The sequence below is a fragment of the Bombina bombina genome, chromosome 1, assembly GCF_027579735.1.
Source record: "Bombina bombina isolate aBomBom1 chromosome 1, aBomBom1.pri, whole genome shotgun sequence".
NCBI lineage: Eukaryota > Metazoa > Chordata > Amphibia > Anura > Bombinatoridae > Bombina > Bombina bombina.
This window is the reverse complement of record NC_069499.1, coordinates 1,038,461,896-1,038,481,069: the sequence shown is the minus strand read 5'-3', so window position 1 is coordinate 1,038,481,069 and position 19,174 is coordinate 1,038,461,896. Positions and strand designations below refer to the sequence as shown.

At 38.9% G+C, this 19,174-nt stretch overlaps 1 protein-coding gene across 1 annotated transcript in view; it reads right to left on the bottom strand.

Moving 5' to 3' along the window:
- STK4 (serine/threonine kinase 4) overlaps positions 1-19,174 on the bottom strand; it is a 240,117-nt gene that overhangs the window by 201,956 nt on the left and 18,987 nt on the right. The window contains exon 4 of the mRNA XM_053720089.1: positions 5,372-5,486. Coding sequence (XP_053576064.1) covers positions 5,372-5,486 — 115 coding nt within the window. The remainder of the gene's footprint in view (positions 1-5,371; positions 5,487-19,174) is intronic.

Below are 19,174 nucleotides of genomic sequence, written 5' to 3'. Positions count from 1 at the left end.
GTAATGAACAAATAGAAAAATGTCTAAAGACTTAGTGGCTTGAAGATAGAAATTCAAAGCTTTGACTAGATAAATATTATGCAATAATCTCTCCTTAGAATTAGTAGGATCTGGACACAAAGAAGGAACTACAATTTCCTAATTGGTATTTTCCAAAGAAATGACCTAAGGCAGAAAGTCATATTTCGTAAGAAGTACAGCTTTATCCTTGTAAACTAGAAACGGAGACTCACAGGACAAAGCTGACAACTCAGAAACTCTACTAGCTGAGGAGATCGTAACAATAAAAGCACTTTCCAAGATAAAAGCTTGATACTGATGCAATGCATTGGCTCAAAGGGAGGACCTTGCAAAAAAGAAAGAGCAAGATTCAAATTCCAAAGCAGAGAAACAGTTCTTATGACTTGCCTAATTCTAACTAATGCCTGGACAAAAGTTTGAACATCAGGGAGTTTAATACCTTGTGAAACAGAACAGATAAATCAGAAATTTGACCTTTCAGATATCTAGCAAACAAACCCTTGTCATGGTCATCCTGGAAAAAACTGGAGAATTCTATAAAGGAATACCAAGAAAACTGTCTTGAAGAGCACCATTTAAAATATGCCTTCCAAACGTTGAGATACATTTTTTGTGTTACAGTCTTTCTTGCCTTAATCAAAGTTTCTATGACTGAATCTTAGAAACCTTTGTGTCAGAAGTAGGCGTTCAATCTCCAAACCATTAAACTTAGAGATCTGAGAGCCTGATGGAAAAGAGGTCCTTGAGACACAACATGTCTTGTCTCAGAGGAAGAAGCCATGGAGGAGATGAGGACATCTGCACTAGATCCACATACCATATCCTGCGGGGCCAGGCTGGAGCAATTAATATTACCGACGCTGACTCAAGTTTGTTCTTCTTCCAAGAATCACTGCTGAGATCAAACTGAGAAAATACTAGGGCGTCTATCATGTGAGCCTTGGATTGCTTGATCTTGCACAATACCTTGGAAGCTTGTGAATCAAGTGAGAGACCATCAGGTCTATGTCCGGTAAACCCCATTTGATCACTAAGTGATCGAAACTGTCCTGATGGAGAGACCACTCTCCTGGGTGGACTGACCGCTGTTATATCATCTTTCTGGATAAACTTTTCTTCCTTCAATAGGGGTCATGCCTGAAGAGCCCGAAAAATTGCACGGTACAGAATGTTGATTGATAACCTCGCCTCCAGAGGACACCAAACTTCCTGTGCTCTTCAAGAAGCCCAGACGGCGCCCAGCCCAAAAGACGGGCATCCGTTGTCATGATAGTCCACGTGGTAATAGATAGTGACAAGGAAGGATGCCCCAAAGGTCAAAGAAGGATGTTGTGTCTACCAAGAGAGAAATTGTATGACAGATAAATCTAGAACAATTTGTTGTTCCAAGTGAAGATAATTATTTGACCACTGATTTAGTATAGATAATTGGAGTCGTAAGTGGAGACAGGCAAAAGGTACTGTGTCTTAAGCACCTACCATACGACCCACCACCTCCATGCACTGAGCTACTACTGGAAATGGAGCATTTTTGCAGGGAGAGACACACCTTCTGTAGATTTATTTTGTGAGGTTCCGTAAGAAACAGATGCATAAGGACAATCTATTATCACTAAGAATGTTACCCTTGTAGCCGGATACAATGAGCTTTTGGGAACAATGATTTTCCGACCGTGGTCTTGGAGAAAAGACACAAGCTTGCACGTGTGAGGAATAGCTAGTGACAGGGAAGGAGTTTGTACCAGGATATTGTCCAGGTACGGTGCATTTGAAATTCCCTGAGTTCTGATTACCGCCAATAATGCACCAAACACCTTTGTGAAGATGCGTGGAGCTGTGGCTAGTACAAATGGCAGAGCAACAAACTAGTAGTGTGTCTAGATATGCAAACCTCAAGTGATAGTGATCCCTGTGGATGGGGATGCGTTTCCATTTTTAAAGTGGGAACCCTGACAAAAATGTGTAGGGCTTTCAAATCTAGGATAGGTCTGTAAGTCCCTTCCCTTCTTTGGGACAATGAACAGATTGGAGTAAAACCCCTGACGCTGTTGGTACTGGGATAATTACTCCCATATCCTTTTAATTCAGAACATACTTTGAAGGCTTTTTGGGGACACAAGACAGAAGAAATCGTACTCGAGGAGGTCTGGACCGAAAGCCTATCCTGTAGCCCTGGCAAATGATGTTTTGAACCAAGGGGGTCATAAACTGATCTGAATCAGGCCTTTCGAAAAAGACTCAGTCTACCCCCTACCAGAACAGATTGTTGTCTGGGGGCCGCATCTTCATGCAGATTTAGTATTGGTGTTGGACTGTTTGTTATTTGCCAATGAAGAACCAGGCTTCCATCTTGACTTGGATGACTCAGGCTTATGAGAGGAGGACTTCTGATCTCCTGAAGAACAAAATCAATTGCCCGGTCTGCTTTGTTCTTTGGATTTCTTGTCCTGAGGAAGAAAAGCCCCTTTGCCTCCGGTAGCATCTTGATAATAGAGTCCAAGTTTGAGACAAAAAGAATCTTTCATTGGAACTAAATTAATCATTAGCCTGTTTTTTTTTATATAAATGTCTGCTAACCAAGACTTTAAACATAAAGCTCTCCTTGCCAGCACCACCATAGACATGCTTTTGACATAAATTTCGATGATGTCCATCACAGCATCACACATAAGCTTAAGCCATTCTGAGGGCCTAAATGCAATTTTTAATAACCTCATTAGAGGGTATTGTTCTCCAAATGACACTTCTCCCTCAGACTTAGATGATTTTGCATCCTCAGAGTCAAGAGCTCTGTAGTTAAGCAGGAATTTGAGGCTGAGGGGTAGAATTTTGCAGTGTTTCCTCGGACGTTTGAGGTAAACCCCAAGAATTGCGTTTGTGCTTACTTGGTTTGGGGATAGCTGCTAAATCTGCGACAACCTTATGTACACTTGTTTTAAATTCAGGGGTAAAGTCAGAAGTAGCCACTTGAGTAATATACACAGGACAAAACTTCCTATAGGAGGTAGAGGGTTGTTGCTGATTTTCATGCAAAATTTGAGGCAAACAAATCCGACAGTGACCTGGCACACTGAAGCTAATTTGCAAACTGGACATAATATTAAACAATCCGTAGATGACTCCTCTAAAGTGTTAATATTAACATCAGTGGGCTCCATAATGTGTAATTGCAAAGTAGAGACACCAAACATACACATATAACAGATAGAAATGGACAGATCTCTACACTAAGCCTAAAAAGCCCTCTGACACAGTGGTGAAAGTATAATTAAGGCCCAAAGTCCCAGACTGACACCCAAGTAAGTCCCCTTGCAGTTCTGTATGAGTACCCACCCACCTCCAGCGCTGAAAACAATTTTGTTGGTAGTAAGAAAAATAATAAAACTGCCTGAAATGGTTCCTGAGCTGCTTTTTTCTCACTAGCAGTTCTGGTGTGAGAGGAAAAGCCTGGGAATGCTGAGCGTCCAGTGACGAGAGAATGTCTCAGAGAGGCCTTTAAGTGAATAAAACTTAAATGTATGTGCACCATGGTGACTGGGTTGTGTATATATGAACCGCTAATTGCACAGAGCAGATAGCGGTTCTCTTAAAGGGCTTGGGGCCTATTTTGAATAAAGTGCCTCAAAACATTCCCCAGAGCTGCCAGAGTGCTAAAAATGGGCTCAGTCTTACCTTGCTATGTCTCGAATGGCTATGCTGTTCCTGTGTCAGAGTACCTACAAAAAGCCTCTGGGCTGTGTGCATGCTGTGTAAAGTCACTTACCTTACGCAGCACCCCTCCACTGGCTTACCAAGCATGTCAAATCCTTGTCAAGTCAGCTGCAGCAGTATCCAGTAGAGAGCCCAACCAGTGCAGGTACCAAGTAATGCAGAGGATTGCAGTAGGAAATATCTGTGTCCTTCAGGGGGAGGCTAAGGACGAGTCCCTGTAACGCCTGAGGGTAGTTATGGCTGAAGTCCCATAGGGAAATACTGTGCCATAAGAGGGTATTACTATGTCCCAATATCATTCAGCATCTGTAAAGTCTGCCTTCTATCTTCTTTGTAAATTATATTTCCTAGGGATCCTCACGTTGGTCTGAGCTCCTAAATTTAAATCCAAAAGCAAGTAGCTGGAAACACCTCTATTCTCAGCCTACTCCTATGAGGCCAAGAACAAAACTATGAGAGAGATGGGAGGTAGGATAGATTTTAATGGAAGGCTGTGGACTATCATCATTTAAGAAAGAAAAGCGCAATTGTGCACTATTTAAACCAGTAATGAAATATAGGGGGGGGGGTCCTTTTACTATATAGAACAAATGCATATGTCTTAAATTAACTGCTGTTCAACATTTTTTTAACCATCTGCTGCCACTTCAGACTTTTGATGTATAATTGTAATCAATTTAATCTTAGCTGATAAATTTATTAGCTATAACTGTGTCAAGTAGATACACCTGCTATCTGTAAAACCTGAAGTGAAACTTTTTTCACATTACTCACATATACTTCCTCTTTAGATAGTTATATTACTGCCAACAATCCAACTAAATTTGCATGTGTGTTTCTACAGTTATTGCTATGTCTGTTATACAACTTGACAAACTGATTCCATGACTTTTTCATAGGTTCATAGGTCATCATATATTTAGCCTAGGGTAAAACCTTACCGCATAAATCCTGTGGTTACTGAAGCTGATAGAAACATGAGCATTGTATACTGACAACACTGTTCATATCTAGTTCAGTTTGCACACAAACAAATTAATTTACCGACAGCTGTCATTATGTGCAGCAGGTGACAATGTGTGCACATCCTTTTTCATTACAGGTGCATTGACCTAAGCTGATAAAAACAACATTTATGCTTACCTAATAAATTAATTTCTTTCATGGTGGTGAGATTCCACGAGCAATTACTCCTGGGAATCAATTTCTGGCCACTAGGAGGCGGCAAAATGTCCAAAGCTCTGAGAGCACTTAATCCCTCTTACCGCTGGTATTCTAGTCTTAAGTCTTCTTAAAGCTTTAGGAATCTTTGACATCTCCTAGTGGCCAGGAATTGAATCCCAGGGATAATGGCTTGTGGACTCTCACCACTTTATGATAGAAAGAAAAAATCACCTGTGAGTAGACACTAGTACCTTTAAAATATTCATAGAAATGCCCTAATAGTCATAAAGAGATGATAAGATCCTCCCAGCTGATCACTAATACATTTGAACCACACTCAGCCATTCAAGTATCTCTAAATACAACCCAGCCCACCAGTGTAAAGTTTATATATGCAACAGATTATATAACAAAGTGCACAGTTAATGAAAAACTACAAGGTGCAAAAACTGGAATAATATAAAATAAAACTTGCCGTTTGCTTTCGGAGCCGGATAATGTCAGAAACAGATCCTCCCCCGCAGTATTCCATGACAATCCACAGGTCTGTGTTTTTAAAGTAGCTGCCATAATATTTTACAACATGAGGGCTGAGGGTGTGAGATGCAGAAATCATTAGATGGGAATAGAATGATCAGAGGGGAAAAAAATTAAACAATTAAATAAATACATACATATACACACATATATGCATATATATATATATATATATATATATACATACACACACACACACACACACACATACATATACACATATATATATATTCTTCAACAAACTACAAGAGGAGAACAAGGACCATCAAAAATTTCCTAAGGCCCTGTATAGATAGGGAATCAAGCACTCTTTTTTATAAAAATAGCTCAAAAGTGTAGCTAAATTAAACAAATGGAATGAATTTCTGACCAGTACAATCACAGAGAACAAAAAATAATTTATTAATAGTACAGAAAGAGGTAAATCCTAACTGTCCAAACATAGCAATGGGCCAGTTGTGCGCTGGCCTCGGGTATATGTTAGCAACACAAAGTAAAGTATGTTGAACAAACAATATAGTACATGTGGCCAGTTAAAACCCTGAAGATGTGCACATCATAATCATAATATTGGCAAAAATACAATCCAAAGACACCTAGTACACTGCTACACCCAAGCTGTGCACGGTACCCAAGTCAATACAAGGGATAATTACCGGACAGGTACATTTTTAGGGATCTAAGTAGTGATAGGTGCTTTGTAAAGATTTCAGAAACAACAATAATGGTAGTATAGCAACAATTACAAAGAATTACATACAAGTATGAAGAATAGCTATTGCAATGGTTATTAGCAATAAGATAAATAGTGAGTTACATACAAGTATGAAGAATAACTATTGCAATGGTTATTAGCAATAAGATAGATAGTGGAACATAGTAATACATCCTCCATAATGAATTGCCTCGGTACAGCAGTTACATAGAGACACAGCAGTTTACATAGAGATGCCTGCATATATTGAGATAAAATTCTCACAAGAGTGTATTGCTGAAGAAAACAACCAAATCACACCAGGATGATTTTCCACATATAGCGGTATTGTTTTCAGCCAAACTTAGCATAAGTCCAAGGTATGCAAAATGGGATAAGTGCTGCCAAAGCTGCATGCGTGTTAGTAAGGCATAGTACGTCTTATTGCTGAAGATGTTGTGTGAAAACAGCAAACAAACCAAAAAGAGAGAGAGTCCCAACTAGACTTTATATATTTAAGCCCCACTGTGGTTTGAACCGGAAACACAAACTTTAATGTGAAACTCTGGATGATATCAAGTAGTTACACCTTAGGATTCATAAATGGATTGTTGACTTAATCCAATTCATGCCCATTTTACATTTCTTTAGTAGAGATTAATTGCCTTTATAGCTACAACCGCCAGTTAATATTAAGAATGAATCAAATAGAATGTCCAATTCTATAAACCTTTCCGTAGTGCACACTCTCACAATGACAAGGTTCTTTTTAATCAACAGTTCAAAGTACCACTCCACGGCTTTATATCACCCCAGAAATAAAACAGGAGAAGCTAAAAGTATCTCACCAGTTATTCGCACCCTCTTCCAGACCTCAGTCTGTCCACCACCGCGGATCGAGCGGCGTCCTTCTGCTGACGGGGAATACCTGTGGCTTGTAGCACTTGGTTGTTCAAACAGAACAGTTCCGTTGCGTGTCCAACGTGTCGACCCGGCTCCTGTCCAATGAACGCCCAGTATGGTGACGTATCCTGCGTGTCACCACCGGCACAGGCCAGGGGCGTATTCAAGATATCAGGGGCGTACTGGCGTTATCCTGCAGTACCCCAAAGGCTGCAACTGTTCATCCAAGGCAAGGAACTTGTATTGACAATTGCAAGTGGGTGCATAAACGGAAGGTTTAAAACGTCATGTAGTACTGGCAAGGTTGTGTTGTATAGGTAGGGTTTCAAATTACCATAGGTGAAACTTCCGAAGAGGGAAAACCAGCTTTCCTTTTCCTCCTCACAGATAGTCAATCCGGTGGGCTTATGCAGAAGGTGCTGGCTAGTGGTAAAATGGCATTATCAAAAAAATCAGGAACTAAGCCAAGCACCAATGAGTAAAAATAAAACTTAGAACTTTATTTTGACATTTAAAATGAAGAATATAAGCGATAGAGAGTATGGGTAACCCCCAATAAAGACTAACGCGTTTCGGCTAGGAGAGCCGTACTCATAGTCCCTAAAACCCTTGAAAACACACTGACTTAAATACCCAGTGTTACATCCTGATAGGTTGGACAGTTAATTGAAATTTAAAGGTATATTCACTATCGTAGTTTCACATCATATAGTATCTTATTTAATATATTGCTAGATATTGGAATTACCTTTACAAAATTCCTTTAAATGTCCAACAAATGGGGGGATTTTCTGGGGCGATCATGTTTGTATAAATTTAAATTCATTTATAAAGTATTAACACCAAATTGTACCTTGCTGTAGGATTGTTTTACATCAGTAAAAAGATCAATATACATATGGTTTACAAACTGTATCCTAAGCCTAAATATACAAAATATATATAATATAAAGATACATGAAAAATGATAATAAAAGGAGTATGTTCTTTGTGTATACACCATCCAAATGATCCTATTGCACCCTAACAGCTAACCAAAAGTGTCTATATAAAATAATAATGCAAAATTATATAAATATATATATTCAAAACCCAAAAATTGAGCCTATGACAAGAGATATGGCCAAAAAGTCCAAAATTTATCTAATTGTTTTCCAATACATAAAAAATTAGATTAATTAAGGAATATGTGAATGGAGAAGTAGAACCAAAAATGTGTACACATGTGCTAATTTGTATATATTATTGTTACTGAGCCTATGACTAGAAACTATACTACATATTGACAATTGGTCTCTAGATCAATTAAAAAATGGAAATAAATCTGATAAGGACACTCACAGGGGATACATATCCTTTTGGAATGTTATCAAGACCAGTGATTGATAAACGCAATTGTACCTTATCCCAAAGTTATGTGACACATGCGGATGATCTGGAGAAACGTCTGCAACAACGGGGGTATAATAGAAAAGTCATCAAAAGAGCCAGAAAGGAAGTAGATAGTATTCCACGAGGAAGTCTCCTACAAGATAAACAAATTTCTATTAAAAGTTCTGATAATACACTTACCTTTGTAACAGATTATTCAATTCAATATCCACAGATCTGTAACATAGTCCGAAATCATTTTCGGTTGTTGGTGGCAGATGATGCCCTCACAGAGACTGTGAAGAAAGGCTGTAGGTTTTCCTACAGGAGAAATAAAACAATAGGTAATCTTGTTTCCCCTTCCCAATTAAAAAGAGCTACTCCAGCTACAGGTACTTCTTCCTGGCTTAGACACAGAGGAACATACAGGTGCGGATATTCACAATGCAAAGCATGTGAACACGTACGAGTAGGTAATTCTTTTTCCTCAATGGTCACAGGGGAAACTTTTGATATTTCCTCTTGTGTGAACTGCAAGTCCACATACTGTGTTTACCTCCTCTGGTGTGAGGAGTGTAATCTACAATATGTGGGTCTGACCACCAGGGATGTCCGCTCAAGGATACGCGAACATTTGTCCACTATCCGGGTGGGCAAGAGTAGTACCACATTAGTGACCCATTTTGTCCAAAAACATGACAAGGATTGTAGTTCACTTAAGTGGACGATTATTGAAAAAGTCCAACCCCAGAAGAGAGGGGGAGATCGCTTTAAGGTCCTTTCAAGACAGGAAATGTATTGGATTTTCAGGCTCCAAACTAAGAGACCTGGGGGCCTGAATTCCGAATACGACTTTATCAATCACTGGTCGTGATAACATTCCAAAAGGATATGTATCCCCTGTGAGTGTCCTTATCAGATTTATTTCCATTTTTTAATTGATCTAGAGACCAATTGTCAATATGTAGTATAGTTTCTAGTCATAGGCTCAGTAACAATAATATATACAAATTAGCACATGTGTACACATTTTTGGTTCTACTTCTCCATTCACATATTCCTTAATTAATCTAATTTTTTATGTATTGGAAAACAATTAGATAAATTTTGGACTTTTTGGCCATATCTCTTGTCATAGGCTCAATTTTTGGGTTTTGAATATATATATTTATATAATTTTGCATTATTATTTTATATAGACACTTTTGGTTAGCTGTTAGGGTGCAATAGGATCATTTGGATGGTGTATACACAAAGAACATACTCCTTTTATTATCATTTTTCATGTATCTTTATATTATATATATTTTGTATATTTAGGCTTAGGATACAGTTTGTAAACCATATGTATATTGATCTTTTTACTGATGTAAAACAATCCTACAGCAAGGTACAATTTGGTGTTAATACTTTATAAATGAATTTAAATTTATACAAACATGATTGCCCCAGAAAATCCCCCCATTTGTTGGACATTTAAAGGAATTTTGTAAAGGTAATTCCAATATCTAGCAATATATTAAATAAGATACTATATGATGTGAAACTACGATAGTGAATATACCTTTAAATTTCAATTAACTGTCCAACCTATCAGGATGTAACACTGGGTATTTAAGTCAGTGTGTTTTCAAGGGTTTTAGGGACTATGAGTACGGCTCTCCTAGCCGAAACGCGTTAGTCTTTATTGGGGGTTACCCATACTCTCTATCGCTTATATTCTTCATTTTAAATGTCAAAATAAAGTTCTAAGTTTTATTTTTACTCATTGGTGCTTGGCTTAGTTCCTGATTTTTTTGATAATGCCATTTTACCACTAGCCAGCACCTTCTGCATAAGCCCACCGGATTGACTATCTGTGAGGAGGAAAAGGAAAGCTGGTTTTCCCTCTTCGGAAGTTTCACCTATGGTAATTTGAAACCCTACCTATACAACACAACCTTGCCAGTACTACATGACGTTTTAAACCTTCCGTTTATGCACCCACTTGCAATTGTCAATACAAGTTCCTTGCCTTGGATGAACAGTTGCAGCCTTTGGGGTACTGCAGGATAACGCCAGTACGCCCCTGATATCTTGAATACGCCCCTGGCCTGTGCCGGTGGTGACACGCAGGATACGTCACCATACTGGGCGTTCATTGGACAGGAGCCGGGTCGACACGTTGGACACGCAACGGAACTGTTCTGTTTGAACAACCAAGTGCTACAAGCCACAGGTATTCCCCGTCAGCAGAAGGACGCCGCTCGATCCGCGGTGGTGGACAGACTGAGGTCTGGAAGAGCGTGCGAATAACTGGTGAGATACTTTTAGCTTCTCCTGTTTTATTTCTGGGGTGATATAAAGCCGTGGAGTGGTACTTTGAACTGTTGATTAAAAAGAACCTTGTCATTGTGAGAGTGTGCACTACGGAAAGGTTTATAGAATTGGACATTCTATTTGATTCATTCTTAATATTAACTGGCGGTTGTAGCTATAAAGGCAATTAATCTCTACTAAAGAAATGTAAAATGGGCATGAATTGGATTAAGTCAACAATCCATTTATGAATCCTAAGGTGTAACTACTTGATATCATCCAGAGTTTCACATTAAAGTTTGTGTTTCCGGTTCAAACCACAGTGGGGCTTAAATATATAAAGTCTAGTTGGGACTCTCTCTCTTTTTGGTTTGTTCATTTTGGTGGCAGGTGGTAAGCCACTGGAACCAACTAGATATTTCAATATGCAGCAAGCTCAAGAAGAAACAGTGATGGTATTTTTCTCACTTAAAAAAGCGGATGAAAGAGATGGGGATAACAGAGAGGTTGATCAAATATTTTCACAGGATAGAAATAATTTTGACTTACCTATGCTTTTTGACGATATGGAACGTTTGTTAATCAAAGAGAAAAAGCTGAAATGGGACATATGGACTTTAGAAAAATACTCTGCCCTTAACATGATACCAAGGGGACTAAGAGTTAACAAATTCCCTACTTTTGAAACTGAGGACTCTGAATTTATAGATATGTGGAACACTGTGCTTAATGATTGCTCTTTCAGGTTGATGAAATTGTTGATTACTTATAAGTCCAAAATGTTAACATTTGTAAGATCTGAGATTGTGGAAGTGCAACTGTTGTTAAATGTCTATTCTAGCACAGTGGACTATCCAAATTTTGATAAGGTATTACAGCGTACCATACAAGAAGTGAAAAATGAGATAGTTAATATTAAACATACCAAATTCATCAGGGACAAGGCAGATTATGACAGCAACAAAATCTATATTTGGAATAAGAGCCAAAGATCCCAATTCAGGAGATCTCAAAATTTCAACAGAGGGGGTAGACGGGGTAGGAGGAGAAGATCCAGGGGCAGAAAAACTGTAACTTTTTCTGAAAGTGAGGCAGATTCTGGTGGTGATAGTACACAATCAGAGAATGAGGATGGGAGTAATTTTTCTCAAGAAGTTGTGAGCATGAATACTGAATTCAATAGAAATGGGGGTCACACTTATCAACAGCATAGGATGGGGGGTAGGGCAGGATCAAGGAGAGGTAGAGTAATATATAACTCTTCTCGCTCTAGGGGTCAACCAAATCAACAAATAAGATACCAACCCACAGTTGACCATTCCTACCCCCCTGCCCAATCTGCAGCAGCTCAGAATAGAGATGATGAGCTGGTACAGTTGGAGCAGGTTTTTCAGGTAGGACACCACCCCCGGGAAGGGGGAGGTACGAACCTACAGGGACCCCAACAAGGGAGATACCCATCCCGTCAGACAAGAGCCCCGTCGAAATACGTACCGTCATAAACCTATCTAACCACATCTTAAGTAATTATGAGGAAAGAGTGCTGTCACTTGGTCTGGGTTTTGTACCCACAGTAAACTTCAATCTATTCAAGACAATGTTAGATTTGAATAAGTTTATTCGTAATTTGACGTTGCGTAAACACTTTTCAAAGGCAAACTCAGACCAAGAGATAGCAACTGGATTCACACCAACTCAGGGGGGTCCTCTTCAGGAATTAGATTTTTTGGAAACATGTGATCTTATTACTTTAAGGGAACTAGAGAGAGAGGGAACATCAAGTATGGAACAGCAGAATCCTGATAGGGTTAGAAAATACAGAAATCCCTCCACATTCTACCCTATCCAAAGTAGGGGTAACATCATAGAGACCTTTTACAGAAGGGTGGAATCTGACTTAAGGCAATTAACTTTATCACAGGTAAACACTCCGAGTAATATGTCACTGAATGAAAGAAAAGCCCTCAAGGCTTTGGAAGAGAACCCAGATGTGGTTATCAAGCAGGCGGACAAGGGGGGCTCAGTGGTCCTCCTAAACAGGTCTGACTACATTAAGGAAGCCCTGAGACAACTAGAAAATGAAGAAAATTACGAACATTTGAAACAAGACCCCACACACACTTTTCAGAGAGAACTTGTGCACCTTCTTGATGGAGCAGTGGAGGATGGACTGTTAGATGATAAGACTTCCAAATATCTTTTTGTAGAACATCCGGTCATCCCCTTGTTCCATCACCTTCCAAAGGTGCACAAGTCACTAGAGAATGTCCAGGGTAGACCCATAGTGAATGGCATAGGGTCTATGCTGGAACATCTCTCTGAGTGGCTGGACGGAATACTCCAACCCCTGGTTAAGTCTCTCCCCAGCTATGTCAGGGATTCTAAACAAGTATTGAACTTGGTAGAAAAGGTACCCTGGGAGCAGGATTTTGGGTGGCTCACTGTGGATGTTGTGTCCCTATATTCAATGATACCACATGAATGGGGTATTCAGGCAGTTGCATATTTTCTGGAGGAGGGAACAACCCACAGTGAGTCATTCATCTCCTTTGTTCTTAATGTCACTAAATTCCTGCTCTCTCATAATTATTTTCGGTTTGAGGGGGAATTCTACCTGCAGAGACGTGGGACTGCAATGGGGGCCAAATTTGCCCCCACTTACGCCAACCTGTTCATGGGTTGGTGGGAGCGGTCCCACGTCTATGCAGCTGGGAACCCCTTCAGATCGAAAATCAAACTGTATATTCGTTATATAGATGATCTTCTATTTATATGGAAGGGTACTAAGGAACAAGCGCAGGATTTTGCTGACTATTTGGGCCTCAATGAGGTGAATCTAAGATTCACATTTGAGTACAGCCCAACCTGGGTACACTATTTGGATTTGGAGCTAAGGGGCTGTTCCTCTGGGAGGGTATCCTCACAGGTGTATAGGAAGCCCATCTCAGGAAACAGCCTCTTACACGCCAAAAGTTGCCATCCTAAACATATGCCCTATTCAGTGGCCAAAGGCCAATTTGTGCGTATTAAACGCAATTGTACCTTATCCCAAAGTTATGTGACACATGCGGATGATCTGGAGAAACGTCTGCAACAACGGGGGTATAATAGAAAAGTCATCAAAAGAGCCAGAAAGGAAGTAGATAGTATTCCACGAGGAAGTCTCCTACAAGATAAACAAATTTCTATTAAAAGTTCTGATAATACACTTACCTTTGTAACAGATTATTCAATTCAATATCCACAGATCTGTAACATAGTCCGAAATCATTTTCGGTTGTTGGTGGCAGATGATGCCCTCACAGAGACTGTGAAGAAAGGCTGTAGGTTTTCCTACAGGAGAAATAAAACAATAGGTAATCTTGTTTCCCCTTCCCAATTAAAAAGAGCTACTCCAGCTACAGGTACTTCTTCCTGGCTTAGACACAGAGGAACATACAGGTGCGGATATTCACAATGCAAAGCATGTGAACACGTACGAGTAGGTAATTCTTTTTCCTCAATGGTCACAGGGGAAACTTTTGATATTTCCTCTTGTGTGAACTGCAAGTCCACATACTGTGTTTACCTCCTCTGGTGTGAGGAGTGTAATCTACAATATGTGGGTCTGACCACCAGGGATGTCCGCTCAAGGATACGCGAACATTTGTCCACTATCCGGGTGGGCAAGAGTAGTACCACATTAGTGACCCATTTTGTCCAAAAACATGACAAGGATTGTAGTTCACTTAAGTGGACGATTATTGAAAAAGTCCAACCCCAGAAGAGAGGGGGAGATCGCTTTAAGGTCCTTTCAAGACAGGAAATGTATTGGATTTTCAGGCTCCAAACTAAGAGACCTGGGGGCCTGAATTCCGAATACGACTTTATCAATCACTGGTCGTGATAACATTCCAAAAGGATATGTATCCCCTGTGAGTGTCCTTATCAGATTTATTTCCATTTTTTAATTGATCTAGAGACCAATTGTCAATATGTAGTATAGTTTCTAGTCATAGGCTCAGTAACAATAATATATACAAATTAGCACATGTGTACACATTTTTGGTTCTACTTCTCCATTCACATATTCCTTAATTAATCTAATTTTTTATGTATTGGAAAACAATTAGATAAATTTTGGACTTTTTGGCCATATCTCTTGTCATAGGCTCAATTTTTGGGTTTTGAATATATATATTTATATAATTTTGCATTATTATTTTATATAGACACTTTTGGTTAGCTGTTAGGGTGCAATAGGATCATTTGGATGGTGTATACACAAAGAACATACTCCTTTTATTATCATTTTTCATGTATCTTTATATTATATATATTTTGTATATTTAGGCTTAGGATACAGTTTGTAAACCATATGTATATTGATCTTTTTACTGATGTAAAACAATCCTACAGCAAGGTACAATTTGGTTTTAATACTTTATAAATGAATTTAAATTTATACAAACATGATCACCCCAGAAAATCCCCCCATTTGTTGGACATTTAAAGGAATTTTGTAAAGGTAATTCCAATATCTAGCAATATATTAAATAAGATACTATATGATGTGAAACTACGATAGTGAATATACCTTTAAATTTCAATTAACTGTCCAACCTATCAGGATGTAACACTGGGTATTTAAGTCAGTGTGTTTTCAAGGGTTTTAGGGACTATGAGTACGGCTCTCCTAGCCGAAACGCGTTAGTCTTTATTGGGGGTTACCCATACTCTCTATCGCTTATATTCTTCATTTTAAATGTCAAAATAAAGTTCTAAGTTTTATTTTTACTCATTGGTGCTTGGCTTAGTTCCTGATTTTTTTGATAAAACAGCAAACAAGCCAAATGAGCAGTGGGAGTCAGTCCAGGCTAACCCCCCATATTGCTTGTGAAAGCAGCTATATTCCTATGTTAAGCCATAAGCATGCACCACTTATCTGATTCTGGAGGTGTCCACAATTGAGGTCAGCTGTTTGTTACCGGTTGCCTCCTGAAATACTGCCTTGTAATTGAGTCCCATGAAACAGTTTGCTGAGCCAGTTGAATGCTACACGCTGAGACTGCAGCGTGGTAGGACTGTGTGCTTACTTCCCGGTTGGTCACATGTGCGTCTGTGATCCAATGCCTACGATCCTGATCGTTTCAGCCACAATGCCAAATGATAGACGGGGCTTCCTCAGGGCGGATGGATCTTAGCCCTGCTGGGAGGGAATATATCCACAAAGACTCCTCCCAGTTTTAACCAATTATGTACTTTAATCTTGATGCTAAACAATGTGTAACATACAAACCAAACCTAACTAATTCTAAAGAAGAAGGAAGTAAATAGCAAAAAAAAATTGATGAGACGTAATAAGTCAAATTAGTTAAATGACGTTCACAATTGCAAAATAAAAAAAATTAAAAAAAATTAAAAAATGAAAAAGAAAAGATAAGCAAAAGAATGAAAAAAGTAGTCTTTAATTAAAATTGAAACTAAAAATAGAAACTCAGGGAGCAAGTAATGATGTTAGAAAGCCATTCATTTTAATAACATCCAAATACTCTAATATACATGAATATTATCATAGAAAGGGGCTTTTTTAGATGAAACTAGCCATATCCAACTTTTCATTAAGACCAACTGGCGAAAGAGTGTTCAAAGTAAATATCCACTTACACTCTTTTTGGAGCAGACATTTATCGTTGTCCCCCCCTCTTCCATGCACAATACCTTTGTCTATACCTGTAAAGCGTAGACAACCTGGGTTGCTGTTATGCACAGCTTGGTAATGTCTCGCAATGCTGCTAGATTGTATTTTACCTTTTATATCATCCCTGTGTTCCTTTATACGATCTTTAAAGATACGTTTCGTTTTGCCCACGTAGAACGCCGGGCAAGAACATTCTAGGAGATACACAACCCCCTCCGTATTGCAATTGAAGAAGTAATTAATCTGAAAAGAATTTTTACTATTGCCAGAAAATGTCTTGGTCCTTTTCATAAATTCACATGTCACGCACTTTCCACAAGGAAAGTTGCCATTAGGGATGTGCTTCTTAAGCCAATTTCCTTCTTTTTCTGTGGGTTTAAATTGGCTCGAGACCAGGTTATCTTTGAGATTTTTTGCTCTTTTTGCTGTAAGGCTGGGATAGGTCCCAACTTATTCAGCAATGTTGCCATCACTTAAAAGGATTGGCCAATGCTTATTGAGAACTGACTTAATGGTTTGCCAATGACAGTTATAAGTCGTGGTTAATCGTATTACTGACTTTGTTTGTTTAGTCTTCTTAAACAGGAGATCATCTCCATCAATTTTTCTTGCGTGAATCATAGCTTTTTTAATCTTACGCCGTGAATAGCCACGTTCAAGAAACCTATCTTGCATGAGCTTTCCATGTTCCTCAAATTTCTCTTTCGATGATCAATTGCGGCGTAGCCGAAGAAATTGGCCTTTAGGAATTCCTCCTATAAGATGTCGGGGATGGTGACTGCTTGCCATTAACAGGCTATTAGTAGCCGTAGCCTTTCTAAAATTTTCAGTGACCAACATACTGTTCACATTTTTGACCTTAACGTCAAGAAAATCAATCTCAAATTTACTAAAGTGCATAGTAAGTCGTATATTTAGATCATTTTGATTTAAACTATTGACAAACTGCAATAATTCAACTTGATCACCCTCCCAAATGAGGAATACATCGTCCACATATCTCAGCCAGAAATTGTTTAGTGAACAAATCGTGTTGTTAAACTGAATCCATCTCCCATTTGCCTAAATGTAAACAGGCGTATGTGGGGGCACATGTGGCTGTTCCTCTCAATTGTTTGTAAATAAAGTTATTAAACATGAAAACATTATTATTGAGAATTAATCTTAGAAGGTCAACAATGAGCTCAGTATGTTTGGAAAATTTTGTACCTCTGCTTGACAGGAAACTTTCACAGGCTTTTATACCAGTATCATGTGGGATACTGGAATAAAGTCCCTCTACGTCCATTGTCACTAAAAGTGATTCTTTGTCAACTGGCATCCCATTCATTTTTTTAAAAAAGTCGGTTGTGGCAAGAACAAATGACGGTAAAGTCACCAAGAAAGGACGCAGAGCATGATCAATAAAGTGACCTACATGTTCAACCAGACTTCCGATGCCAGAAATGATGGGACGTCCAGGCGGATTCTTAATGTTCTTATGAATCTTAGGAATACAGTAAAATATAGGCATAACTGGATTGTCTACCATCAAATAACCAAATTCTGTATTAGTAATAGTCCCATCATTTCTGGCATCGTTCAAAATTGTGAAAAGTTTTGATTGCAAGGTAGGCAGAGGGTTGAAGTCAAGTTTAAGATATTGATCTTTATCTGACAATTGTCTCATTACCTCCTTGCAATACATAGTTTCATCCCATAGAACGACATTACCCCCCTTATACGCTGATTTGTACACAACTTTGGGGGCCGTTTTTAACTCTTTCAGAGCTTTTCATTCTTTCTTGGTCAAGTTGTCATCAACAATGCCACTCAGTGGCAGTTCCTGTATCTCCCTTTCAACCAGTTTAACAAATAAGTTAACTGCAGGAGAGAAAGAAAGTTGCGGCATATAAGTGGATCTCTTCTTAAAATGAGAAGATAATTTAAAAGGTAAATCTATCTCTGACGCTAGAAAAGAATCTTCGTCAGAGGTCGATTCCGGATATAATTCATTAAGGTCCTGTAGCGCCAGCCTATTCTCAGTGGTCAAGCTAAGATCCTCAATTATATTCTTAGATCTATTTTTAAACATTTGAGAAAGAACTACTTTTCTAGCAAATCTGTGAAGATCTTTTAGAAAAGTAAACTTGGCAAATCCATTAGATGGACAAAATGACAAGCCACGCTTTAGCACACTGAGATGGCAATTGTTGAGGCGAATTTTTTTTTTTTTATTTTGCAATTGTTAACGTCATTAACTAATTTGACTTATTACGTCTCATCAATTTTTTTGCTATTTACTTCATTCTTCTTTAGAATTAGTTAGGTTTGGTATGTATGTTACACATTGTTTAGCATCAAGATTAAGGTACATAATTGGTTAAAACTGGGAGGAGTCTTTGTGGATATATTCCCTCCCAGCAGGGCTAAGATCCATCCGCCCTGAGGAAGCCCCGTCTATCATTTGGCATTGTGGGTGAAACGATCAGGATCGTAGGCATTGGATCACAGACGCACATGTGACCAACCAGGAAGTAAGCACACAGTCCTACCACGCTGCAGTCTCAGCGTGTAGCATTCAACTGGCTCAGCAAACTGTTTCATGGGACTCAATTACAAAGCAGTATTTCAGGAGGCAACCGGTAACAAACAGCGGACCTCAATTGTGGACACCTCCAGAATCAGATAAGTGCATGCTTATGGCTTAACATAGGAATATAGCTGCTTTCACATGCAATATGGGGGGTTAGCCTGGACTGACTCCCACTGCTCATTTGGCTTGTCTGCTGTTTTCACACAACATCTTCAGCAAT